This window comes from Mesoplodon bidens (assembly GCF_964165515.1).
Source record: "Mesoplodon bidens genome assembly, chromosome: 20".
NCBI classification, from domain to species: domain Eukaryota; kingdom Metazoa; phylum Chordata; class Mammalia; order Artiodactyla; family Ziphiidae; genus Mesoplodon; species Mesoplodon bidens.
The window spans coordinates 28,902,185-28,920,187 of NC_138181.1; the positions used below are offsets into that span (position 1 = coordinate 28,902,185).

The 18,003-nt window shown below is 47.8% G+C and overlaps 1 protein-coding gene across 2 annotated transcripts in view; it reads left to right on the top strand.

The window, feature by feature from the left end:
- Positions 1 to 371: 371 nt before the first annotated feature.
- ENPP6 (ectonucleotide pyrophosphatase/phosphodiesterase 6) overlaps positions 372 to 18,003 on the top strand; it is a 96,587-nt gene continuing 78,955 nt past the window's right edge. For both annotated transcript variants that reach the window (XM_081220899.1, XM_081220900.1), the window contains exon 1: positions 372 to 694. In XM_081220899.1, coding sequence (XP_081077025.1) covers positions 454 to 694 — 241 coding nt within the window. In that variant the 5' untranslated portion in view covers positions 372 to 453. The remainder of the gene's footprint in view (positions 695 to 18,003) is intronic.

Consider the following 18,003-nt stretch of genomic DNA (forward strand, 5'->3'; position numbering starts at 1 on the left):
AGTCAGTGAGAGAGTTTAAATTGGGCAGAGGCGTGGGCTGGCAGCAAATCAAGAGATCACCCTTTTCCTTGCCTCCTCTCTATGGTTAGCCCAACTGCAAAGTTAGTGCTAACTTCTGTCATCTTCTCAAATTCCACCTCTCTGTGGGCGCTTGTATTTCTGGAACATTCGCCCCAAATAGTAAGGTTGCACTCTCTCCCCTGGTGTTAATTCTGGGTTGTTTGGGAACCTGGCTTCTCTGAAGCGGTCCATCTCCGCACTTTCTAGTAAAGGGTGAGCGTAGATGTTTTTAAAAGGGGGTGCTGTACCTTTAAATTCTGAAAGTGAACTTGGCTCAGGAAGGCCAGCAGTCAAGGTCCAGCCCCTAGAAGAGAGAATAGCTACAGATTCTCCATCCTCAGTCTCTGCAAAGGGACGGCTGTGCCAGCCGTGCTCGGGCAGGCTCCTGGCAGCATGGCAGAGAAGCTCGGGGCCCTCCTGCTGGCCCTTGTTCTCAGCCTGGCACAGCCAGCCCCGGCCCGCCGGAAGCTCCTGGTGTTTCTGCTGGATGGTTTTCGCTCTGACTACATCAGTGATGAGGCCCTGGAGTCCTTGCCTGGTTTCAGAGAGATTGTGAGCAGGGGGGTAAAAGTGGATTACCTGACCCCAGACTTTCCCAGTCTCTCTTACCCCAATTACTACAGCCTAATGACTGGTGAGTACCGTGTCCTCCTCCGGGCGGGGAGGGGTGGGCTGGAGTCCAACAGTAGCAGTTAGCTCCTGGCATTAGAGTCTCATGTAAGTGTTCAGGTTTCCCTCATCCTTTGGGACACCAGAGATAGACAGGAAGTGTGTGTTCTTGGCTGAGATTTTTTTTTTCATGGGTGTGTTGTTTTCCAAAAGTTATCCCCAGGACCTGTTTTGGATTCTCAGCGTGGAGAACAGAGAACTACATGAATAGATGATTGTTAAAGTGGTTATTTGTTTTACAAATAAAGAATTCTAGCCTACTCCGTATTTTCTAAGTTCAAATTTAAAAAGTCCACAGGGCTTCATTTGTATCAAATTTCTCCTGTCCCCTTGCCCTGCAGTCATCTGTCATCCTGGAGCTGTTTTGGCTTGTTTGTCAATGTGCTGGATTATGAAAGTTACATGTGGGATTCCTGGATGCCTCGGAGGGAATTTTCAGGTCATATCCTGAAGTATTACTTAGCAATGCGACTTGCTCCGTTTGCCTTTTGGGGCCAGGTAAAATGACATGGAGAAGAAAAAATGGATGTGTAGTTCAGATTCCCGTTTTTAACTTCTAGCATCTGTTAACAAAACAAAACCCAACCCCCCAGCTAACCCAGACTGTGGCTGGGTTTGGAAAAGCTGACTTTTGCCTAAAAATGACCTTCATCTGGGATTGCCAGCACGCCAAATGTGATTCCATGAATTTGATCCTCTATCTGTGCTCACACAGTGAGAGATTCCTAGCTTCCGGTTTGTTTATCAGCTAACCTTTGTAAGGGCCAGCGAGAGGCGCTCAGAAAGAATTTAGCAAGCTGTCCAGGGAGGCTGGTAAGAATGCACTGGTATTGATGCTTATGTAGGGCTTAGCTATGTGCTCTGAGCGCAGGGAAAACTCTATAAATTCTGTTAACAGGAAGGGGATGAGAACTCTTGTATCTCATTATGGATCTTCACAGGACAGCAAAGCCCAAGGATCCTGGAAAGACAAATTGCTATCTCTGACTTCATACGTGGATACTGTATGCATGTGTACATAAAAATGCCATAAAATTAACAGGGAAAGAGATTTTGGAGAATCAGAAATAAAGGCATGGAGAGCAAAAAAAAAAAAAAAAAAAAGTCCAGACGACACACAGCAAGGAATTTATCTGCTCATTTTCAAAAATCTCCCCCAACAGACAAACAATCAGCATCTCTCAGATAAAGAAGATGAACAAAAGTCTCCTCGTCCTCCCTTGGCACGGATCTATCTGCCCTTGCAGGGAAGCCGTTTGCGGGCCGCACATAGAGGTTATTGTGTGTCACAGGCCGACTTCAGCACTGTCCGGGGAGTTTCACACCTGCAGCCACCCCGACACCAGTTGTCTCTCAGAGCCCTGCTGCGAGGCTCGATTCACAAACTGCCACGTGCACTTTTGTCAGTCTCAGTGGAAGAGGAACAAAATCCGTTTTAGCAAGTCAGACTCCAACGAGCAAAAAGGGACCATTACAGTCTCCACGGAGAAACGCAGCCAGTGACTCGGCCCTTTGTGTGTCTGATCCACGTTCCTGATATCAGCACAAGGGCTAATTTGCACAAAGCCTTAGTCACGCAGACACTTTCTTGTCAGGCTGTGGGTATTTTCTCTGGTCTAGGCACGACAGAAGGGCCCTTCTCGTGGTGGGACAGTGCAGGTCCCATGAATGACAAAGATCTTACCTTTACTTTCAAACTGAGTCTAGCCCGAGAAAGCCACAGGCTCTCCATACAGCTTACGCCTTTAGAGTTTTTTGATTTTTTTTTTTGCGGTACACGGGCCTCTCACTGTTGTGGTCTCTCCCGCTGTGGAGCACAGGCTCCGGATGCGCAGGCTCAGCGGCCATGGCTCACGGGCCCAGCCGCTCCGCGCCATGTGGGATCTTCCCGGACCGGGGCACGAACCCGTGTCCCCTGCACCAGCAGGTGGACTCTCAACCACTGCGCCACCAGGGAAGCCCGCCTTTAGAGTTTTTGATGGTAAAATGTATGATCTGACTTGAAAGCTTGCTTGGTGCTTAAGTTGGCTTTTTCACTTTTATAGAAGCAATATTGTATATAGGATGTGTCCAGCAAGACTCATGTTCATGTGCCAGTGTCTTTGGGTGTGACTTGTCTTGTATCTACTGAGTGGACATAAAGGCTTGGGGTGGGCTTGTGGGCTGGGGTGGCCTGGCCATCAGGATGCTGCCATCTCCACTGCCCTGGAACTGACTCAGCAAGAAATCTAGACTATTTCCCCCAATATCTATGCTGCTTTTTCCACCTGATGTTGAAAAATTCCTCTTTTTTTCATATAAGGAAGGATCTATCCATTGGGAATAGTAGTTAAACATATGGTTTGAGCATATGAACATTTTATGAACCAACGAAAGAATCATGCTAGATCCTTTCGGTACTAAAAGATATGCTGTCTTAAGGTTCCTCAGAATTTATAAGGCAGTCCGTGATCTCACTTCCTTACATGAATTATTGCCCATAAGCCATAAAGCCCTTGGTGTTCTTCTCTTTTCGTAATGAGGAATGATGGGGTTATTGGAAAGAACTTGGCCTGGGAGCTGGGAGAACTTGGTTGGAGTCCTTGCAGGGTCGGGAAGACTTTGGGCAAGCCATCGCACTGCCCTGAACCTCAGTTTCCTCAGCTTCTGGGTCCTAATCCGGCCAGAATCTCAGGTGTTGCCAGAAGCAGACATGAAATTAGAAAAAGTTAGGACTGGCACCTCTTGGGAGGCCTACATATTAGAAATTAAGCAAATGACTGATCTTTAGAGAGGAGAATTTCATGGGAAGCCACGTGGATGGTGATGAAATGAACAGTCACAGGATTTGTGAGGAACCTTGGAAATCATCTAGCCCAGTCATTGACATGAAGCCACCGTGACGGATTTTTTTTTCCCTTCAAAATGTGTTTGCATCAGGACAAATGTGAACACAATTCCAATAGTGATCAAGAAGATCCATCAAGGGAATTCCCTGGCGGTCCAGTGGTTAGGACTCCACACTTTCACTGACCAGGGCCTGGGTTCAGTCCCTGGTCGGGGAACTAAGATCCCACAAGCTGTGTGGCCTGGCACCCCGCCTCCCTGCAAAAAAGAAGATCCATCAGACAATTGATTACTGGGAACACATAGAATCTTAAAACAGGGCCATTCACCCAGGGAGCCTACATTCAAGTTGAGCAGGTAAGACACATCACGTACCTGCTAATATCTCAGATGAGTAGCAAGGGCCGAATGGTGCCCCTCCAAAATTCATGTGTTGAAATCCCAACCCCCAGTACATCAGAATGTAACGATATATAAGGACATGGTTTTTAAAGAGGTGATTAAGTTAAATGATGCTGTTAGAGTGGGGCCCTGCTCCACTATGGCTGATGCTTTTTTAAGAAGAGGAAGAGACATCGGGGATCACCGTTCACAGAGAAGAGACCTCATGAGGACAGTGAGAAGGCTGTCACCTGCAAGCCAAGGAGAGAGGCCTCAGCAGAAACCAGACCTGCCGACTCCTTGATCTCAGATTTCCAGCCTCCAGAACTGCAAGAGACCAATTTCTGTTGCTGGGCCACTCAGTCGGTGGTACTTTGTTAGGGCAGCCCTAGCAGACTACTACACAAAGGACCAATGGGTAGTTTCCTAATATGCTGTGCAAGACCAGAAGAGAGGAGAATTTTCTTCCAGTCGGAGTAGCATGTGAAAGCATTTTGAAGGCTGGAATAAACAGCCCCAAGCGTGGCATTTATCATAATATCTTACTTGATGCATAAGCTCTTTTTCTGAAGAGCTGTCTGTAGATCAACTTAATTTTAGTTAAAATATAACCACAGTGTAACTGCTATGGGGAAGCTTTCTGTTTTAATCTTCTTAATTAATTAATTAAGTAATTAATTTTTGGCTGTGTTGGGTCTTCGTTTCTGTGCGAGGGCTTTCTCTAGTTGCGGCGAACAGAGGCCACCCTTCATCGCAGTGCGCGGGCCTCTCACTGTCGCGGCCTCTCTTTTTGCGGAGCACAGGCTCCAGACGCGCAGGCTCAGTAGTTGTGGCTCACGGGCCTAGTTGCTCCGCGGCATGTGGGATCCTCCCAGATCAGGGCTCGAACCCGTGTCCCCTGCATTGGCAGGCAGATTCTCAACCACTGCGCCACCAAGGGTGCCCTGTTTTAATTTTTAACTGTGGATCTTTTTGTAAAATTATTCTCTTTGAGGTAAATCCCCGTTTGATTTAAGTAAAGTTTAACATAACATCCACGGACAAAAAGCAGTGATTTGTTCAATGCAGATCACGCGTAAGAGAAAACGTTGGGTGTGTTTTGGGGCAGCATAAGGTAGCATCATTTTGCCAAAGCCAATGGCAACATTTGTTTGTAACTCTTGAGCACTTCTGATTCAGTGTTTGGGGAAGGTGGCCCAGAAATGTCCTGAGTAGCCGGGAAGCTGGTCTAGAATTTAATCTTCCTGAACATAATCTGCCAAGAGATGAACATATCCTGAGATGTTTGCTATACAGTATGTCATTATCATGTTAACATTTAGAAACTGGTAAATAATGCGCAGGGAGACTGTGTGCTTCACTGCAGACACCTAAGAACCTCAGTAGCAGGGCTGAGATTGGAGGGCAGGCCTCAGAGGCCAGTTCTCATACAGCAACCAGCAGGGCCCCGACCCGAGTCCTGGCGTGCCCACAAGGTTTTGTGTATGACCTGGGACCCAGGACAGAGGTCTCCTTATGACCAGTCCGGGAAGCAGCCAGAGCCTGGATAAAGGCACTTGATTAATCCTCTAGTGGAATCAAAGCAAAACCAAGGATGTTAACTGCTTAGAATTAATGTCTGTGCCGATGCAGTTCTGACCACCCTCCTAGAAATGACACGTGAAGCAAATTCTTCCCAGATATCAAGGCCTCACATTCTGGAGCGAGGGATTGCCGGGTAAGGCAAGCTTTCCCTTGCCTTTAAGAAAATAGCCGATTTAAATTAAAACCGGCTGTCACTTGGACCAAAGGAAATCAATGCAGAAAGTACTTGAGAAATCATGTTTTGAAAAAAAGCCCACATCCTCAGCCTTCTGGGGAATTCAGTTTCACTTGCGGCGGCCTCTGCACGCCCACAGCACAAGCAGCATGGACATGGCCTCTCTCCAGGGCACCCTGGCCTCTCCTCCCCCTGGATCAGCATCTGCTCGAGCTGTTCAGCCCAGGGCTTGGCTTCCTTGGATTTATTTTTATTATTATTATTTTAAAAAATAAATTTATTTATTTATTTATTTATTTTGGGCTGTGTTGGGTCTTCGTTTCTGTGCGAGGGCTTTCTCTAGTTGCAGAGAGCGGGGGCCACTCTTCACCGCGGTGCGCGGGCCTCTCACTGTCGCAGCCTCTCTTGTTGCGGAGCACAGGCTCCAGACGCGCAGGCTCAGTAGTTGTGGCTCACGGGCTTTGTTGCTCCGCGGCATGTGGGATCTACCCAGACCAGGGCTTGAACCCTTGTCCCGTGCATTGGCAGGCAGATTCTCAACCACTGCACCACCAGGGAAGCCCCTTCCTTGGATTTAGATGCCTCTGTCTGGGGTGCCCACTGCTCCCCGCTTACTCTCTCTCCTGCAAAACCCCGTCATGCTTTGGTTTTCAGCAGCGGCCTCCTGGTCATCAAGGGTCAGTCCTCTGCTTTGGTGGCCTCCTACCTGATAGCGCCCTCAGTTCCAGGACGCCCTCCTCTCTCTGTTTCCTTCTGTTTCACTGATTCCTCCTCGGTCCCTTCTGTTGGCCCCTCCCCATCTTCCTCACCACATTTTCTCCCGCAGCTGAGTCGGCTCTGCTTTCAGGATGGATCGCAAAGCCTCTGCTTCTCCTGCCTCCACCCCTGGGGCCCTGACCAGAGGGCGCACCCTCGGAAGCCTAGAGCTTCCCAACAGCTCCTGGTCCCCCACCTTCTCTGCCCTGCAGTTTGTCTCACATGCGAACCAGACTAGTCCTCTTAAAACACAGGCCCGATGGTGTCACTCCTCTGTTCAGACCCTCCAGTAGATTCAAGCTCTTACAGAACTGGCCCCAGGTCACCCAGCCCCTTTCCAGCCTCATTCCCCACCATTTCCTCCCTTTTTCCCTCACCTGTTCCAGGCAGGTGGCCATCCCAGGACACCTGAACTTGCTGTTCCGTCTGTCTGGAATGCTTTTCCCCAGAAAGGCCCAAAGTTTGAGGGATCTTAGTTCCCTGACCAGGGATTGAACCTGCGCCCTCGGCAGTAAAAGCACCAAGTCCTAACCACTGGACCGCCAGGGAATTCTCGCTCCGTTGCTTCTTTTAGATCTCTTCCCCGAAGTCACTACAGTGGATATGCCTTCCCTGGCCACCCTCCCTTCACTTGCCATGCTCTGTCTTCAAACAAAATGTATCCTAGTGAAGAAGCATTATAATAATGATTAAAGCGCTCAGAGTTTCAGGGAACTTGATTATTATTTTGATTTTAGATACTACTAAACTAGCAGGCAAAGGAAAAGACAAATTATGCTTTGCTTTATGAAAGCAATGAACAGATATTCAGGTGAACCGATTACCATTTATGCCTAATAATCTTATATAACCTCAAAATATGTCTATCGGTTTTGTTTTACATTTTGACTGTAAGGTCAGGGGCTGCAAGAGGGTTGAAAGGAGAGTCACCCATGAGGAGGGTGCTGGGCCTCAAAGGCCTGGGGTGTAGGGGGTGCAGCAAAACACTAGTCGTCAGCGTAGCCCTAGACAGAGCCTAACTCCAGCCAAGACTGCCGAAGCGAAGAAGGCAGAGGCATCAGTGAGGCGTGAACAAGGCCAATGGTTCAGAACCATGCGAGCAACTGTGAGAGGACAGCGAAGGCCACATTTTGTGTGGTCCTGGCCGTCAGACCCAGGGATGGGACTGGCGACTTAAAGGGTCAGCCGTCTTGTGCTCTCAGTCTCCACTCCAGACTGCTTAAGGCTCGTGAGAGGCTCCTTAGATATTTGAAAACATGAAATGGTTTATGGGCTGAATCGTGTCCTCCTTGTCCAACACACAAGTGTGTATCTTGAAGTCCTATCCCCCAGTGCCTCAGAATGTGACTGCATTTGGAGATGGGGGTCTTTAAAACGGCAATTAAGTTAAATGGAGCTGTTCGGGTGGGCTCTAATCCAACATAACTGATGTCCTGACAAGAAGAGGAGATTAGGACACAGGTGGGCACCAGCGGAAGACCATATGCACACACAGGGAGAAGGTGGCCATCTACAGAGCCAAGGAGAGATGGCTGTAGAAAAGACCAACCCTGATGACACCTTGATTTGGGACTTCTAGCCTCCAGAATTGTGAAAAATAAAGTTCTGTTGTTCAAGTCACCTGGTCTGTGGTACTTTGTTACGACAGCTCTTGGAAACTAACACAGGCAGGATGGGGACACTGGGCAGCCAATGGAAGAATGAAGGCTTCTTTAGACACACCACTTCCACCCCCAGACCTACTTCCTGAGAATTTCTGATGGTTTATGCCCTGAAACTGAGGTGGTCACGGTGTTTGGCTTCCTAGGGCTGCTGTAACAAATTACCACAAATGCGGTGCCCTAAAATAATAGAAATTATTGCTTCATAGTTCTGGAAGCCAGTCGTCTGAAATCAAGGTGCCAGCAGGGCCACGCTCCCTCTGAAGGCTCTAGGGGAGCATCTGTTCCATGCCTTTCTCTTAGCTTTCTTGTGTTGCCAGCAGTCCTTGGTAGTTCTGGTTTGTAGATTGCATCGAAATGTCGCTCCAGTCTCTGCCTTCACTGTCATGGTGTTCTCCCTGTGTGTCCCTTCCTATAAGGACACCAGTCATACGGGATTAGGGATTAGGGCCCGTCCTCATGACCTCATCTTAACTTGATTACATCTGCAAAGACCTTGTGTCTAAATAAGGTCTCACTCACAGGTGCTGAGGGATAGAACTTCAACATAACTTTTTAGAGAACACAGTTCAGCCCACAGTACATGGTATAGTGGAAAGAGCTATGGATTTGCTGCCAAAGATCTAATTTCATCTGTTCTCTCACTTTCTGACTTGCAGGATTTGAACAAGTGCTTTTGAGTTTTAATATTATTTAGCAGTAGAATGGAGAAAGTAAAACTTACCCAATAGGCTTGTTGTGAGAACAGAATGAGAAACTTTGTGTAAAACCACCGTTATACAAATTGTACATATTACCCACTTTACCAATAGGATTCGGCTAAATCATGTTGCAGTAACAAGCTCTGTCAGAGGCTTACCACAACTAAGATTCTTTTTTCACTCATGTGCATGGACTTTAAGGATTAACTGCCCCATTTCCTCTTCATTTTGAGACACAGGCTGAAAAAGCCACTTCTAAGTGAGACGTGCTTCTCGCATGGCAGAGGGAAAAGGGAAAATGGCGAACAGTGTAATGATGCTTAAAAGTTCTGCTCAGAGGTGGCACAAGTCACATCTATTCCCATTTCATCGGCCAAAGCAAATCATATTGCCAAGCTTGACGCCAATAGTTCAGGATATGTAATCCTCACATAGAGGTGGCGGGGATATATTTAATGTTTATGCACTGAATGGATATTAGGTGCATTTTATAAGAAACTTGTAGGTCTTAATTTAAACGAATAGCACAGAGATTAAGTGTCTGCAGCTCAGGGATACAGGTCTTATTGGGAGTTATAATGGTCTTGAACAGTTCCGTGGAGAAGGTGGATCTAGGTGGATCTAGAAGGTGGAATAAACACTGAAAGATGACTGGAAAGATTTTTAGTGGAGATAAATTTGGGGCCAGATCTTAAAAAAAAAAAATCTATAAAGACTCTGATGAGGGACACGGCACAAGTAAAGTCAGAGAAATAGTCAGAGACACATTAACAAGACAGAGGGAAGGGTGCTAAGCCCATTCACCATCCCGGTACAGGGTAGAGGGTTAGAGAGAGAGAGGGAATTTGTTTTATAAAAAAAGAAAAAAGACATGCAATTGATAGAAGGCTTTGGAAGCTAAATTGAAGATAATTCAGTAGGCTCCACCTTTCCTTTTTTTCTACTTCAAACGTTGGAGCATCTGTTCTTTCCGATGGGCTACAAGTGAAGAGTTGAATTTGAGGAGTGCCCTCGAGGCAGAACTTGCTGATTGGTTAGTGAGTGAATATGGAAGAGCTGAAAAGAAGGGAACCTGAGTCAATTCCAAGCCTACAAGAAATTCAGAAGTCTGGGGCTCCTATGTGCAAAGATGGGAAAGTTTGGACGGCTGTTTATTTGACGAAGTAAATTTTCATCAGAATAGATTTCAGGTTGGATTTGGATATTCACCTGGAGTTGGCCCTTTAGGGGATCAGAGACAACCTCTTAAAGGAGTGTTCCAGAAACATGTAGAATAATCATAGGGGTCAAGGAGAGAAATTGCTCTTGTGGGTTCCAGTGGACCGCAGTATATGGACTTCTCATCTCTCTGCTTGCCCCACGGCTGGTAGAGGACATTTCTCACAAACACACAATTAAATCTGTCTTCTCATCTGCATGAACTCTTGTCTCAGTTTTGTCACTTACTTCCCAGAGACACCTAACAACACCTTTTCACGTTTCCACTTAAAGCTATGGTGTGTGTAATGGGTCCTGAGTAAGCCGCCTGCAGAAAGCGGCCGGGTGTGTGAGGTGTCGGGCGACAGAAGCCGTGAGGACCACTCACTGGCTCAAGCCCGGAGAAAAAAGCGCGTTCCAAGAATTTACGAAAATAATCTCTCCCGGCACGTCATTATTTCAGCGCTCGTCATCAGACCTCTCGACACCGAAGTGCCGCTTTTCAAAAAGTATGTTTCTCTTGGCTTCCACGGTGATGCCAGGGTGTTCATTCAGCTGCTGGAAATGTACTCCCTGCAGGAGGGGCCGGAGAGGCTGGCGGGCAGAGCTGTGGTGAAAGTCTTTGATTATAAGCACAGTAAACCCTCTTTTAGGAGGTCCCCTTCCTGGAGCCAGGTGGTCTCCATACCAGGCTGGTCTCCTGTCTCACTCCCTCTCCCCTCTCCCCACTGCTGATTGCTGGGACCACAGGCTTCCTGCCAAGGCTGCTCTCAGGACCTGCTTCATCATCAGTGCTACGCCACAAACGGCTTAAAGAACATTTAGAATGGATCCAGAGGGAGCCTGAGTCAGCATGTTAACATTGATTTCAGAGGCAGTTTAGACAACACCTACTGGGGTTTCAGGGTCCCCGTCCGTGAATAAGGCCGTTGTGTCCACGGCCTCCTGGGCGAGGACCCAGGGTGGGCCTGGGGCCCCTCTGCGTCCTGTGTGTAGCATGTGGCTCGCGTCACACCTTGTGCTTGATCATAACCTACTCCTGCCTTTGGCGCTTTCCGGCGCGAGGAGAGGGGCAAGGGCTTGACAGGCAGGTCACAGAGCCATGAGGGACAGACGCATCTGGACGAAGGGCTGCCCAGGCTGAAACCACAGACAGGCTTGTGGTGAGGGGAATGCCGAGCCTTCGCCCCCCTGACGAAGCAGCTTCCCCTGGGCACCCGCCTTTAAGAGGGAGCGCTCCGGTGGTGCCAGGGCTGAGTCAGGAGGACAGGTGCGGTCATTGGGAGAACTCAGGCAAGCGTCTGTAGCAGAGCATCCTCACCTGTGTGCTGTGGGCCGTGAGAGGGTTACAGGTGTGCTCGGGGGCCCGGTCCCCCGCCCCATCCCCTTGGGGAGAGCAGCCTTGTCTGTTCAGCCCAGGTTGCCCAACAAAAATGTCTGACGGGCAGCAGGTTGGCAAGCCCTGCTGGAGCAGCAAGAGTGTGGGCAGGGAGTCAGGGGCTTCCCTCTGCGGAGCAGGGCTAGAGACCGTCTACCAGAGCCCACCTTGGGTCCAGCCTCTGAAGGCTTTCCGCCTACTGTAGTCCAGGCCATCCGCATGGCAACCTACCCTGCTGCTGGTCTACACCCGCTCACAGTGAGTGTAGTGGAATGTGGGCAATCAAAGCACCTGGGCCCAGAGCTTGCTCAGAAGAGACAGTTGATTCGTGTCCGTTGCACTTCTTTGGCTCGGTGCCAGGAACTAGACTTGTGTTCGATCCCGCGGTGGAATCCTTATATTATTTATCTGTCTTCTGAGTCTCTGGACCTCATCAGCTGAGGTCCCACTGTTTTCTAACAAACTGCTGTTTCGACCTCCCTGGATTCTGGATTCCTCCAGCCATACTCTGTAGGCTTCTGAGTTCCCTCCTTCATCTTCACGTGGGCTGTGCTTCTCCTTCCCAGGTCCAAACGAGCACCTCTGCCACATTCAGCCTGTTGTCCTGGACCTCCCAGCACCCAAGGCTCTCCCGGTTTTGCTGGGCTCTGTGGGTGGATCTAATTCCAGGTTCTGGTTACTCCCAGTCTGGCCCATTCCCCCACAGCTTAGCCAGCTGGCCTCACCCCAAAACATGACACCCCTCCCTGTACGTTTCTGTGTATGACTTTCATAGTCCATTTTAGTGTGCATTTGTCGGTGTACAACAGAACACTAAAACTGTGTGAATGAGCTTGGAACTATGTAACAAAACCCACTACATCCCAATCCAAAATTTCCCCCAGAGACATTCAGAATTACAAAATGCGAAAAGCAGAAGATGCTTTAGGAATGCTAGCGCATTTATTTATCTCATTGTGCAGAACAGAGACCGGGGCGTAAGGTTCGGCTCCAGCATCTATAAAAGGGCAGAACCTCACCAAACACAGGCCTCTGAGTCAGGCCAGAGTCTGGCCTCCCTCAGATGTCCAGGGATGGAAGCCGAGGAATCCCTTCCAATCCTTCCTGCCTGTTGATCCGCGCGGCCGCTTTGCCTGTGCTCTCTGAGCACTCCACTCCTTCCTGGCCGGGCTTCCCTGCTTGGTTTGCTTTTGCTTTTTTCTCACCCTCCTTAATGCTTCCCGGGATGTGTAAGCCGAAGTGGAGATGGGATTCGAAGAAGCTTTGTGTGTAGATTTCATCAAAGATCCGGTCAGGAAGGTGGTGGAAGCGCCTAGAAGATTGTGTGTGTTGTGGGTGGAGGGTGCTTAGACTCAGCTCAGCCATTCCCGCCCACCGCCCCCCCCCCACCCTTTCCCAGGCCTTGGCTGGTCATCGGAGGCTGGCTGCTGTTCTTCACAAGCCTTAACTGACCTCATCAAGTTCTGATGGAACAGATAAGAAAGTCACGGTCCAAAGACTTCACTCTCAGACTGTGTTAACAGCTGCTAAAAGCTAAAAGAATAAAATGGAAACAAAAATGCCTTTATTTACTCAATTCTCAACCACCTGTTTGACTAGCCGTTTGAACTGACTAGCCAGCTGTGTGGTGAATCTCACCTCAGGAGCTTCCGTCAGCGGAAACAGACTGATTCCTACCCTTCAAACACAGGGATCATCAGGGTTCTGTTGGCCAGTTGTGCAACCCCTGCGGGAATGGAATTTTGCAGAACGACCTCTTTACCTCCCTGTTTGGGTTGGAGGCCTCTCTGAGAATGCCCAGTCCTTCCGTCTGCTTATCCTTCTTATTACTTCTGGAAGCACTCTACTGCCGTCCTCCTTGGAACCCCTGAGCCTCCACCCCAGCCCGGACCCAGCTGCCCTCCACCCATCTTTCTCTTTGCAGCCAAAATAAGATGTCCCCCCTCTACGAGGCCTTGACCCACAGATAGTAACATCTCAGAGCTGGATGGCGCTCTGAGATCTCATTTTCTTCCATTTGCTGGCTCCTTTACCACTTACCGTCTGAACCACAGAATTTGGTAATTACAACAGCATGTAATGTTGACGTACGTTCACAAAGTACATTTGTGTATGATCATTCCCTATGCGGGGATATATGATCATTTCCTAGGTGAGGGGTGCTGTTCTGAGGGGACACGGCCTCTGTCTTGGATGAGCTTGCAGATAAGCTGAGCAACTCCGTGTGTGCAGAAAGAAAGAGTCATAAGCCAGGACAGAATAGGCACAGGGGATGCAGGGACCATTTCTAAGGGTGTGTGGCGAAGAGGGAAGGTTTGCTGAGGTGACGGTGTTTGAGTGAAGCCTGAAGGACTTGGCCAGGTTGAAACCTGGCAGGAGGGCCGAGAGGGCGAATGGCGTCGCTCAAGTCCAGGGGCAGAGGCGGGAATAACGGGGAGCGTTTGGAGAGCAGAAGTGGGCCTTGAGATGGTTACTCTGACATTTCTGAGCAGTGTGGGTTTGGGAGAGGCCATCCAAAGCCAAGGGGAGAATGAAGGAGCCTGGGAGTCAAGTGCCCAGAATTCTGTAGCCCATCCTGTGTTCCTGTCTTCCTTGCTTCCCTCAGGGCATATATGCCTTCCTTCCTCCCCTCCCCTTTAAAGTCATGTTCACTGTGTGTTTAAATGAGCTCAGTTTGAGATGATAAAAAGTCCCAAAGGAAGGAGTGTGTCCTGCAGGTAATATCAGCTCTCCAAAGACAAAAGGTACTGGACAGGGCTTCCTTGGCGGCGCAGTGGTTGAGAGTCCGCCTGCCGATGCGGGGGACACGGGTTCGTGCCCCGGTCCAGGAAGATCCCGCATGCCATGGAGCGGCTGGGCCCGTGAGCCATGGCCGCTGAGCCTGTGCGTCCGGAGCCTGTGCTCCACAACAGGAGAGGCCACAACAGTGAGAGGACCGCGTACCGCAAAAAAAAAAAAGGACTGGACACCTACTTGAAACATGATGGAAGGGAATATACTGGCTAATGTTTCAATAAAATATATCAATACAGTATCTAAGTCTCATACTTTGGGCACTTGCAAGACGCCTGGGTGGTGATTTCTTTACTAGCCATGAAGGCTGGAGATACAGATTTCAGAGTTGTCCTCATAGAGGTGGAAATTATGTGAGTAGATGAGGCTCCTTGGGAGGATTGTGTCAAGAGAAGGGAAAGAGGTCAACATGAAACCTTGGGGGACCTTCTTACGTTTAGGGAGCACGACATAGAAGAGACAGGAAAGGAGACAAGAAGTAAAGACCTGTCACAGAACATTCTAGCAAAGACCTCAAATGAAAATCAGGGGTCAAACAGGGTCAGAGTAATCAAGGAAAGAAGAAGTTTCTATAGGAGATGGACAGTATTATCAAACAGAAAAATTAAAAAGAAGAAACAGAAAAGGGGCTTTGCATGTAGCAGCAGGGTTTGGAGACCAGTAGGGAGATGGAAAGTCTGGACAAGACTTTGTGGGTAAAGCCTGCATTGGAGGACCTGGGGGCTGGTATTTGACTGTGTAGCTGGGAATCTGAGGGATGTAACTTAGTCTTTTTTCTTTTTTTTTTTTTGTGTGATACGCGGGCCTCTCACTGCTGTGGCCTCTCCCGTTGCGGAGCACAGGCTCTGGACGCGCAGGCTCAGCGGCCATGGCTCACGGGCCCAGCCGCTCCGTGGCATGTGGGATCCTCCTGGACTGGGGCACGAACCCGTGTCCCCTGCATCGGCAGGCGGACTCTCAACCACTGCGCCACCAGGGAAGCCCTAACTTAGTCTTGATATGCTAATGAGGTCCTATATGTGGATCTCTATAGTTGTGCTCTCAAGTGATCTTTTAAAATTATTAATAGATTTATTGAGGTATAATTTACATACCATAAAATCTATCCATTGTAAGTGTACAACTCAGTGACTTTTAGTATGTTTACAGAGGTGTGCAACTATCACCACAATATAACTTTAGAATATTTCCATCATCCCAAAAGGAAAGCTTGGGCTGGGTAGTTGCTCCCCATTTTCACCTCCAGCCCTAGGTAACCACTCATCTTCTTTCTTTCTCTAAAGATTTGCCTTTTCTGGACATTTCATATAAATGGAACCATGTGTTCTTTTGTATTTGGCTTCTTTCACTCAGCATAATGCTTCTGAGGTTCATCCATGTTGTATTAGAACATCATTCCTTTTCATTGGCAAAAAATATTCCATTGTATGGATAGGCCACGCTTTGTTTATTCATTCACCAGCTGATGAACATTTGGGTCATTTCCACTTTTCAGCTATTATGAATAAGGCTGCTGTGAACATTCATGTACAAGCCTTTGTGTGGACATATGTTGTCATTCCTCCTGGGTAGATACCTAGGCATGAAATTGCTGGGTCATATGGTAATGCTGCATTTAACATTATGAGAAATTGCCAAACTGTTTTTCAAGGTGGCTGTACCATTTTATATTGCCACTGTATGACGGTTCCCATTTTTCTACATCCTCAATAACACTTGTCATTGTCTTTCCTTTTTTACTATAGCCATTCGAGTGGGAGTGACAGGGTATTTCATTGTGGTTTTGATTTACATTTCCCTAAGAACTAAGATGCTTAACATCATGTGCTTATTAGCTATTTGATAACTTCTTTGGAAAAATGTCTACTCAAATTCTATTATCCATTTAAAAAAATTGTGTTGTCTTTTTATTATTAGTTTTGGGAGTTCTTTATATATTTTGGATATATATTTCTTATGGAGTATATGATTTGAAAACATTTTTCTCCCAGGCAGAGGGTTGTCATCACTTTGAAGTGTCTTGAAGTACAAAAGCATTTGATGTTGATGAAGTCCAATATCTCAGTCTTTTCTTTTTGTACTTTTTGTGTCATATCTAAGAGATAACTGACTGATCCAACATCATGAAGATTTACGCCTTTGTTTTCTTCTGCGAGTTTTATACTTTTAGTTCTTACATCTAGGTCTGCAATACATTTTGAGCTAATTTTTGTGTATGGTGTGAGGTAGTTGCTCTGGCACCATTTGTTGAAAAAACTATTCCTTTCTTGATATTTTTGTAGGAAATCAACTGACCATGAATGCTAGAGTTTATTCCTGGGCTCTCAGTTTTACTTCCTATGTCCATCCTTATGCCAGGACCACACCATCACGATTGCTGTAGCTTTGTAGTGAGTTTTGTAATAGGGGTGTGTAAGTCTTCCCACTTCTTCTTTTTTTTTTTTTTTTTTTGCGGTACGCGGGCCTCTCACTATTATGGCCTCTCCTGTTGCGGAGCACAGGCTCCGGACGCGCAGGCTCAGCGGCCATGGCTCACGGGCCCAGCCGCTCTGCGGTATGTGGGACCCTCCTGGACCGGGGCCCGAACCCGTGTCCCCTGCATTGGCAGGCGGACTCTCAACCACTGCGCCACCAGGGAAGCCCCCTTACTTCTTTTTGAAGATGGTTTTGGCTATTTTGAGTCACTTGTATTTCCAAATAAATTTTAGGATGAGCTTTTCAACTTCTGGAAAAAAAAATCCAGCTAGGATTTTGTTAGGTGTTGTGTTGAATCTATAGAATAATTTAGGAAATATTGCCAACTTAACAATATTAAGTCTTTTGATCCATAAACATGAGACGTCCACTTATTCAGGTTTCAAATTCTTTCCACACTGCTTTATAATTTTCAGTGCACAAGTCTTGCACTTCTTTTAAAATATTTTTAGGCATTTTATTTTATGATGTTATTATGAATGGAATTATTTTCTTAACTTCACTTTTGTGGTGTATGAAAACTGAACTGATTTCTGGGTGTTGATCTTGCATCTTGCTACCTTGCTGAATTTGTTTATTAGTTCTGATAGAATTATGTGGATTCCTTAGGATTCTCTGCATCACAAGAATCTACAAGATCATGTTTCCTGCAAATAAAAACAGTTACTTCTTCCTTTCTAATCTTGATACCTTCAGACGATCTTTATAATCACCTTGGGAGTTATGTAAGGGCAAATCTGCAGATGAGAGAACTCCAATCTGGGGAGGGTGTGCCGTCTGTGTGAGGTCACCTAGCCAGGAATTGGATAAAGCAGGACCAGAACGAGGACCTCTGCATCCCCCCAGCCCAGTCCATCACTCAGCATCTTCACCATGCAGCCTCTGGTTGGTGGAGTCAGAGTCTGCGAGGACGATGGAGGCCTCTGTCTCTGCAGCACTCTGTTGTCCTCCTTTGTTACAGCCGCCAGATTTAGTCAAGAGGGAACAGGATGGGGCTTCCCTGGTGGCAGTGGTTGAGAGGCCGCCTGTCCCCGCAGGGGACGCGGGCTCGTGCCCCGGTCCGGGAAGATCCCACATGCCGCGGAGCGGCTGGGCCTGTGAGCCATGGACGCTGGACCTGCGCGTCCGGAGCCTGTGCTCCGCAACAGGAGAGGCCACAACAGTGAGAGGCCCGCGTACCGGGGGAAAAGAAAAAAAAAAAAAAGAGGGAACAGGATGTACATTTCCCAAACGTCTGCAGGATTCCTACATCCTTGGGTCTAAAGCGCCTAGGCCCAGGTGCTTTCAAATAGTATTTCAGTCCTCAGAAAACCATGTAAGGTGGGCGTACTTAACCTGGTTTTATAG